The sequence below is a fragment of the Cavia porcellus genome, unplaced genomic scaffold (assembly GCF_034190915.1).
Source record: "Cavia porcellus strain 051 isolate PalLab524CR breed Dunkin Hartley unplaced genomic scaffold, mCavPor4.1 scaffold_1, whole genome shotgun sequence".
NCBI classification, from domain to species: Eukaryota; Metazoa; Chordata; class Mammalia; order Rodentia; family Caviidae; genus Cavia; species Cavia porcellus.
Window position 1 is genome coordinate 191,451,299 of NW_026947484.1, and position 8,779 is coordinate 191,460,077.

The 8,779-nt window shown below is 51.8% G+C and overlaps 1 protein-coding gene across 3 annotated transcripts in view; it reads left to right on the top strand.

The window, feature by feature from the left end:
• Positions 1-8,268, top strand: part of Pax5 (paired box 5) — a 177,907-nt gene extending 169,639 nt beyond the window's left edge. For all 3 annotated transcript variants that reach the window (XM_063225330.1, XM_063225337.1, XM_003470877.3), the window contains one exon: positions 1,909-8,268. In XM_063225330.1, coding sequence (XP_063081400.1) covers positions 1,909-1,985 — 77 coding nt within the window. In that variant the 3' untranslated portion in view covers positions 1,986-8,268. The remainder of the gene's footprint in view (positions 1-1,908) is intronic.
• Positions 8,269-8,779: the final 511 nt, after the last annotated feature.

Genomic DNA, 8,779 nt, shown 5'->3' on the forward strand with positions numbered 1-8,779 from the left:
AAGTGGCCATTCCCACAGCATTTTCACATCCTTATTTTGGGGTGTCCCCACTATGACCCCCTGCTGCTCAAGGAAGTGAAGTCAGATGTATGAAGTCACAGCCACAGAGTGGTGGAGCCTAACTGGTGAATTCCAGGTCTCAGTCCCCTCTCACAGGATGTGTGAGAACAGCTAAGGTTGTGGGATTTAGGGGAGGTTTCAGAAAAACAAGGAGTTAAGAGGCTTGCTAGTTCTACACAGCAGACACGGGGCCCACCGTGAGCTGACAGGGCCCCAGCTGCCACCAGCCTGGCTATGCCTTGAGCTGCATTGTGGTAAAAAGAGCCTGGAGCCTCGGCAGATGACCAGGAGTGGGGCCAACCCACCGCGACTCAGAGGCTCGGTGGCTTCGAACCGCAGTTTCCTTACCTCGTGGCTCCAACCTCTGTGGTCCTAAGAATCTGGTTCCCTGGGTCTCCTCGTTTCCCTCATCTCTGGGGAAGAATTTTAGCATGGAGCAGGGTTTTGGGGTACCACATGCAAAGCGTGTCACAGAAAGCAGTCCAGAGGCAGTGGGAAGCACCCAGAATGCTGTGGGGGCCTCTCCCACAGCTCTGTCCCCAGGTCACCCCGAAGAGGCTGGCACCTCCCTCCTACCTCACACACACATACCCCAGACTCCCCGTGTCCGAGTTCAGCCCAGCCCCATTCCCTAAGAAGAAGCTGCCATGCTCGAACAGGCTGTGTCCCCAAGAGCTATTTCTCAGGGTTCATTCAGGTCCCCTCCCTGACCCTAAAGGCAGCCTTCGCCAGGCCAGGCCAATGGTCGCCCATGATCGCCCAACCCTGCACCCAGCAGGATTTGGAAATGAGCAGTGAGTGAATCATGGATGAATTAACTAATGGACAAGGTGGCTAAGAAGGCTCTTCACTGCTTTCTGCTCACTCAGTAAGATTGTTCATTCATGTCAAAACCCCAGCTGAGCAGGGCCAAGTTCCAGGCTGTGCACTGAGGATGGGCACCAAGGAAAGCAGATCCTAGGCTCCCCTTTTCCATCGCTGTCTAGGGAGGAGACGTGCAGAAAGAACTGGGGCATGGCCCCGCCTGTCAGGGGGTGCAAGCTCAGGGCAGGGGGCTTTTCGAGGAAAGAGAACAGGACCCCGAGGCTTGAAGGAAGCGTAGATTAACACAGGAAAAGGGTACTGGGGACCTGGGCGGCTATTCCAGGAAGGTATCTGGGCCGGAAAAGGCACAGAGGCCTCAGAGTCTGATCAGATAGCTCTCCCTGCTCCTTGGTTTAAATTAGGTGATGCCCATAGTGGACATAGTGTCTGGTGCAGAGGTCCTGAGCCAGCAGCGGCTGTTAGCATTAGGGTATATTTGAGATCACTGCAGACTTCAGTTTCACTTGGGTATGGAAGCATGGCTGGCAGGGATGGTTGCTGGGCGAGGTGAGTCAAAAGAGGCTGACCAGGGCTAAAGCACAAAGCACCTGCAAGCCATGCAAACATCTGAAACATCTCATGGCCTTCTAGGTTTTGTTTTTAAGGAGATAAATAGTTGAGGCTTTGTGAGCCGCGTGGTCTCTACTGCAAACACTCAGCTCTGCCACAGTAGCAGGACAGCAGTCACAGTCCAGGCCAAGGATGACAAGGCTGTGTCCCGAAGAGCACCACAGGCAGCTGAGAGGATTGGTCCCCAGGGCGCCAGGCTGCTGGGCCCAGCTGCAGCTAGCAAGGAGCCCTAAAGTCTTGAGAGCAGCTAGCAGCCTTGATTGGGTTTGCAGTTTGGGTAACAGATCAAGATAGTGATTTGATGAAAGGGGACAGGGTGGAACTGGGGGAGAGGACATAAAGGACAAAGCTAGGGGGGGCTGCTAGGCAGGGTGTCCCAGGGCCAACCTCAGAGCCTTCTCTTTTCTCTTCCAGGCTCTCCCTACTATTACAGTGCCGCTGCCCGAGGAGCTGCCCCACCTGCAGCTGCCACTGCCTATGACCGTCACTGACCCTCGGAGCCAGGCAGGCGCCAAGCACTTATGACACATATCATTAGGGGAGATAACCTCCCAGCACCCCCAAGACAGCCACGGGGGTGTCCAACAAGACCATCCCCCAGCAACTCCTCCATTCACCTGAAACTCCCTCCTTCCCCTTTCCCTGCCAGGGACTCAGGTTCTCTGGTAGGGCTGCTGACTACAGAACCTTGTCCATTTCAAGTCAGTCGATGAGCTTCTCCAGTGGTGACAGGGTCTCTGCAAATGACAGAATATGCTGCAGACCACTGCAGCCCAGCTCAGCCTGCCAGTCCCCCACTGCCTGACCACCCGTGTGTCTTGGCCACTGCAGCTGAGGAGGAGAACCAGCGTTTGATACTTCAGCAGCATCTGTGTAAATACCTTTTTGCTTGTCTGTGGGCCTGAAACTGACTTAGCAGACTGCCCACCCCATGTTGCATCTTCTACTCACAGTGCATCACAGGACATCTTTGGCCTGTGCACAGAATGTCCCCTCTGCCCTGGTGCCCCCTGTCGTATGAGCTTGAAGCCATCCTTGAGACCAAGGGTGGGCCCTGGCCTCCTGCTCATCCCTACTGCTCTAACGTCTTGACTGCGAGTCTCCCTGGCTGGACTTTGCCATGAGCTGCCCCTGAGACTCCTGCAGGAAGAAAACACTTTGGGGAGATGCCCTGGCTTCTTGTCTCCATTTCCTTGGGGCTACTTCAGTGTGAGCAGATCTTTCCCAGATCAAAGAACTCAAAACAGAAATGTCTCAGAGATTCTTCAGCTGCTGTTCTAAAGCAAGACATCATCCAAGTGTTGACTGCATTGTGGACTCTGAATGTCACAGCGGTGTAGGCTCAGAAGATCATCTGATCTAGGCCAGGGAGGGGAATGAGGCTTTCCTGACCCCCTCAGCCCCTGGAACCTCTGGACTGAACTGGAATGTTTTCTGAGGCCTTTCCAGATTCATATTATTTTGGAAACCCACCATGGACACTTCACCCATCCTCCAGGACCCCAGCAAGTGAACTCCAAGCAAATCTGTCCCATAGACAATGATTAGCAAGCTGGATCTTCCTCTGTACCAAGGACCACAGCATCCTCCGTGGTCAACTAGCACTCCTGGGCTTCCTCTTGGGTAACTCTCTGCATCCCTGTAGAGCTGGGCCTGTGGCTGGGCACAGAGGTGCTGGGGTTGGGAGTACTTGCTTAACTTCATACAGTGCAGACCTAACTGTTGATTTAGGGGCCAAATGGTCGTGACTATGGCCAAGGACCACAGAAGCTCAGAGAGGGAGCATGGGGGAACTCAGTGTGGGCTAGGCTGCTCTGAGGAAGCCAGCTGGGAAGATTGGGGAGACAGAGGAAGACCTGTAGGGGAGAGACAGGAGAGCAGTGAGGGATGAGTGTGTGACCTTCTAGTGGTTTTAAGATGGGGTACCAGGTGCCACCATCTTTTTCCCTAGGACCTCAGTCCCTTGCATGGTTTCTTACCAGCTCACAACCTGATGGAGCCCCCATCCAAACCTGAGCTGAGCCACAGCAATGACAACAGGATTGGTCATCTCATGTGACAGTGTCCCTTCTGTTTGGCAGAAAGCTAGGGCAGAGGTAGCCTGACCTTGGGATCATCTGGCCTGGTCGTTCTTGTCCTGGCTATAACTCTGCTTTATTGTAGGATATCTGGAAAAACCTTTAAGTTTGAGTCTCAGCTGCTTTGGTACAGCAGAGTCACCAGACCACATTCTCTCTTCTTCCCAGAGAGCTGGGCTAGGACAGATCAATCTGGAGAAGACTTTCCACTTCTGAACAAGCCTTTAGGAGTAGGCCCCGGAATCCCGCTAGTGTTTGGTTTAAGTGGGAAACAAGAACACCTTGAGAGGTGGGAATCAGAAGCAAACGCCTAGTCCAGTGCCACTAGAGAAAACTGAGGCCCAGCTTGGGGAAGGCCAGGACTGTGCAGGGAGAGAAATCAGGTCTCTCTGGTTATCTTCAAGTATGTTGATTCTCACATTCTCACAGGATAGGAAGGTGGGAAAGAATACCAAGGCTCAGCAAAGTGGGGTGTCTAAGCAGTGATTTGACACAGACGGAGCTGGGACTGGGCCCCTGCCTTCTGACACGTGATGATCACCCTCTGCCCTTTTAGCTCCTGTTCCTGGGAGAGAAGTTGACAGTGAGGGTAGTGGAGGAGGTTCCGGGCCCAGGGTTCCAGCCTGGAGACCTGGGTCTGTGAGAACAGTCACCCAGAGAGGAGTGATTACCACCCCTGTGGAATCTGCTAGGCAAAGAGGGAAGACAGCTGGCACCAGAGCCAGCCATGGGTGCTGAGATGACCTGGCTCTGGTCTCCATGTGGCAGACCAAGTGTGAGAAGGATGTTCCTTGGCTCCTACCTTCCTCTCTTAGGAAGTGGTGGGACTGGGGATCCCCAGAACAAGTTCTTAGACCTCTGTCCCCTGGGCATGAGGTGCACCCACATCTTTGAACCCTGGCTTCTCCTTGTGTGTTCAAGCTGTTGTGAGTAAGTCAACCTCCCTTGACCCTGCTGCATAAGGCACACACCATCCATGCTCAACAAACCCCACCCCACACTGGCCTCTCCCCATCCTACCCCTGATTTCATCCCATACCAAGCTCCCTCCACGCCATTTCTCTCTCGCCTGAGGCTTCGCCTGTCCTCAGACGGGAGTTGTATTTATTAGCCAACCATGGGAAGCACAAGGTTACACAGATGCACATGGGTGTTCTCACCCATGCACACCTGCTCTCAGAGCTGCCTGGGGGCTTAGTGAAGAGAGTTCCAAAGGGCACAAGCTGTTGAGTAGATGCCAGAGAATTCTGAATGAAAAGCCTGAGTCTGGGGCTTCACCAGCATCGTGGGCGGCCAGGGGGCATTCCTCCGCCGGCCTTCAGCCTGTGTTCCAGCTCTGACTTTTTGAAAAAGGTATTTTCATAACAGTTGTGTAGCTCCAACATTAAAAAATTTGAAGACATATCAAAGCCGCCATCCCTTTTCCAGGGCACCCTGATTGGGGTTAGCACTTTCATTGGCTAATGCTTTGTAATTCCTTCCACCAACTCATGGGGCAGAGGTCATGATACCCATTTTACAGATGAGGAGATTTGAAGTCCACCAGATGAGACAGAGGTTAAGTGAATTTGCAGATCTCCAGGCTCAATTCTGCCACCACTCCACACCCCAAGATCTGTGTTCCTGTCATGAGAGTATATGGCTCAGAGACGCCCACCCTCAGTCCTCCAGAAATCCCCAGATCCCCAGTGAAAAAAGAACAAACAAGGGACCCAGAGGCTGGCTGAATGATAGGACCTGGGCGTGGTGGCTCTGTAGTCCAGCTGGATTCTCCTTTACACTGAGGCCTGCAGTCTTTGCTCAAATTCCCACCAACACCCGAAACTGTTGTTCGTACACTCTTTCTCCTGCATCCTGGAGCTCAGGGGGGTCAGAGCCTGTCCAGATCTCCACCATGACTGCTGAAGGACCCAGATATGGCCTGGCTCTGCCTCCCAGAGTGCAGAGTGCCAGGGTCATAAGCTGTCCCCTCACCCCTCTTTTCTCTGCCCTTTCCCCTTTGGAACAGACTGTGACAACATAGGAGAGTGGCTGAGCTAAGTCTTCAGAACATCCACAGGTGTCCACAGGAAACAGAAACTGCAGCCTCAAGGGCTCTGACCTGCTTCCCAACCAGGCAGGTAGTGCCACCCTGCCCCTTGGGTAGGGCATGAGGCAGCATTGCATGGTGGGGCCTGAGACACCCAGAAGTGGGTTTAAGTGAAAATGACATCAACTAAAAAGAAAATAAGTCTATTGGCTGCATGTGACCTGATAGCCACCAGTTTATGACACCACCAGCCATCACTGTGGGATGTTTCCTTTCTTCTCACCTCGTTGTCCTTTGTTGCAGATTTGGAGGAGATGCGGCCCTAGAAAAGGGAGATGTGCATCTGGCTGTCTAGGGAGTCAGTCCAGAAACAGGCAAAACTGGCCCCACTGCCCTCCTGGCCCTCCTGGAGGGATTCTGCCAAGTGTCTGGGCTTTAAGGCTTACTGGGTGGTGAACAGCAGAGGTGGTGGGTTGGGGTAACCATTGACTCTTAAAGGAAGTCAGTGCTGCCAGAGTCCTTTCCCTAGACCCTCAGATGTGGCCTCAGGGCACTGAGGGGTGAAATCTCTTTGTGAAGAGTCACACTTCAGGGTGACTGGCTTGCTTTGGCAGGCTTGGCTTCCAGCCACCCCCTCATGGATGACATTTCAGCTAGAATTGAGCTCCAAGCCATGGAGAGCAAATCTTAAAAACAAACCAAGCGCCCCAGATATACACCTGGAAACAGGCTCTGTGGGGATACAGCATCACAGCAGGCCCCTGGATCAGCCAGGTCTGGGCTAGAGCGAGTCAAGCCCACAGGACTCTGGGCTTGCTCAGCTCCTCCCCACCCCTGCTGACATGAGGCCTGGCCTTGTCACCAGTCTGGAGCTTGCCTCTGACGGTCTCCGGCACACACACTGGTGTCCTGGCGAATTTATCCCTTTAGTGCTTTGACCTCAGAGAAGTCCAAGACAAGTGCATTTCTTAAAAGATAACAAAATACAGGACTGGAACGTTGGACAGTCGGGCCACGACTACTGGCCCGCAAGCTGCCCCACCTCCCGGCAGCGGCAGGCCTTTAGCTCCTTGTCCCCTGTTGCACCCAGACCTCAGGATTCCCTTTTGCATATTCATGGGGGAGATACAGTGTTGATCCACACTTCTGTGCTGTCAGGTCCAGCTGCACCTCAAGTGGCAACCGGGTCCCCAGGGGCTGGCTTCCAAGGACACAGTGAGTCCCTTGCGCATGTGCATCTGATGAGGCTGCAGCTTCTCTGCAGCGAGCGGGCTGCTGTCTGGGAAGAGGCAGACACCAGTCTTCCTTTTTATTCTCTGGTATTTCCTGGGCACTTGGGTCTTATTCCTGGATGCCCCAAGGATTGAAGGGGACCTCAGAATCACGTTACTGCTGTTGGAGAGTCTCAGTCCAGGGAGTCCCGTTTAGCTCATCTCCAGGTGAAGTAAACACAGCCACCCTGCAGGAAATGTAGGCATTCTTATCCCTCATGAGCGCTCGCAGAGCAAACGCACCTGCCTTTCTCTGTACAGTTCCTGAGTGGAGCCAGCTCAGGCGAGGCCTTGGCCTGCAGCAGGAGAGACAGAGGGCGGCTGCACTCATGGGACAGGGAGAAAGCAGGGGTATCAAGGGGAGGGGACTTTACGGTTCTGTGTTCCTCTCCCTGGCCCTGAGCTTCCCCTAGCCCTGAGAGTGGCTAGGGGAAGCCACACTGTGGCCTTACCAGTCCCGGTCTGGTTCTGCTGACCCTGAGGCTGTGGCTGCTGCGCCTCCCATGTCCCCCAAATCACTATGCCTGTGGCCACATCTTCTCCAAAAAGCACCATTAAGAACAAGTGATTTTTGATGATGGATTTTTGATTTTCAAACGGTGCATTTCCCTTGGAGTGGAACAGAAAGGAAACCATTTAATGGCTCCCTTATTTTCAAGCATGAATACATTTTAATGAAACTATTTTATTGTATTTGAGGAAATGGAGAGTTGAACATTCCAACCAATCAATAGCCAATTAATTGCTAGCAAGCTAAAAAGAAAATAAATAAATCTCAAGTCACATCCCGCAAAGCTCAGAGCCTCAGAATTTGGTCTTCCCCCTCACAGCGTGTGCACGTGAGTGTGTGTACAAGGCACACACACCTACGCCTCAGATTTACTTGAAACTCAGAAAAAGCGCTGAGTCTCCTCATGCCAATTCTTGCCTGCTGTCCTTACCTTTGGTCACGGAAAGTGAGCAGACCTGGCAGCAGCCTGTCCTGGGGCTCAGGAAGAGGCAGACCTGGGACCCGGCCCTAAGCCACCAGCACAGTGTAGGTAGCGGGCAGTGAGGGCCTGGCCCCACGTCTCAGCCCAACTGCAGGGCCTCCGAGGTCAGGCTGAGGTTAGAATTCTGAGTCTGGCTTGGCCCTGACGCCTGCTGGAAGATGCTGCCCTGGTTTTTCACCCTTTAGTGGCCTTTGGACATTGAGTATTTGTAGAAATGCAGATTCTTTGGAAATGGAACTCTCTGCTAGGAAAACATGAATTTTGCTTTTTATGCTTTGAGACAGTTGATTTTGTCTTAGGAACCGAATTTCCAGCATCAAAGAAATACATATCTACTGTATCCGCCAAAGTTTGTGATGCCTGCATAAACGCTTACTTGTAAAAAAAAAAAAAAAGTACAAAAACTAACAAAAAAAAACCACAATTGAATTGCCTTTGAAAGTGGGAGATGATCTGTCTCCAACAGATTGAAAACAAATGCTTCTTAAAAATGTGTATGTTTTGTATTCTTTTTTTCTAGTAGAAAATAACTGACTTGAAATATTGGTGGTTTTTTTTCTTAGTGATGTGTGTTGCTTTTGTGTGTAATAATATTTGAATGTAATTACAGCTGTGCCAATTTGCCAAAGATGTTGGACATATTTTTCTTTTGTTGGGAGGAGGGCAAGGGTGGGGTGGGGCTGGGGGGATACTGGGGTGGGGTATGGGTTTAATTTTTTTAAGCTTTTTTTTTCTTGTCAAACCTGAAATTTGTGGTCTTATTTTAAGTTAAATGGTTGGCTGCAACACCTTTATTTTAGATTAGTTGGATAAAAATGCAATAAGATTGGAGTAGTTTCAATATCCGTGTGTCTTTTCATGAGTGACTGTTAACTTGTGAAGAACTGATTTTATGTAACCTTTATGTGAGATAAT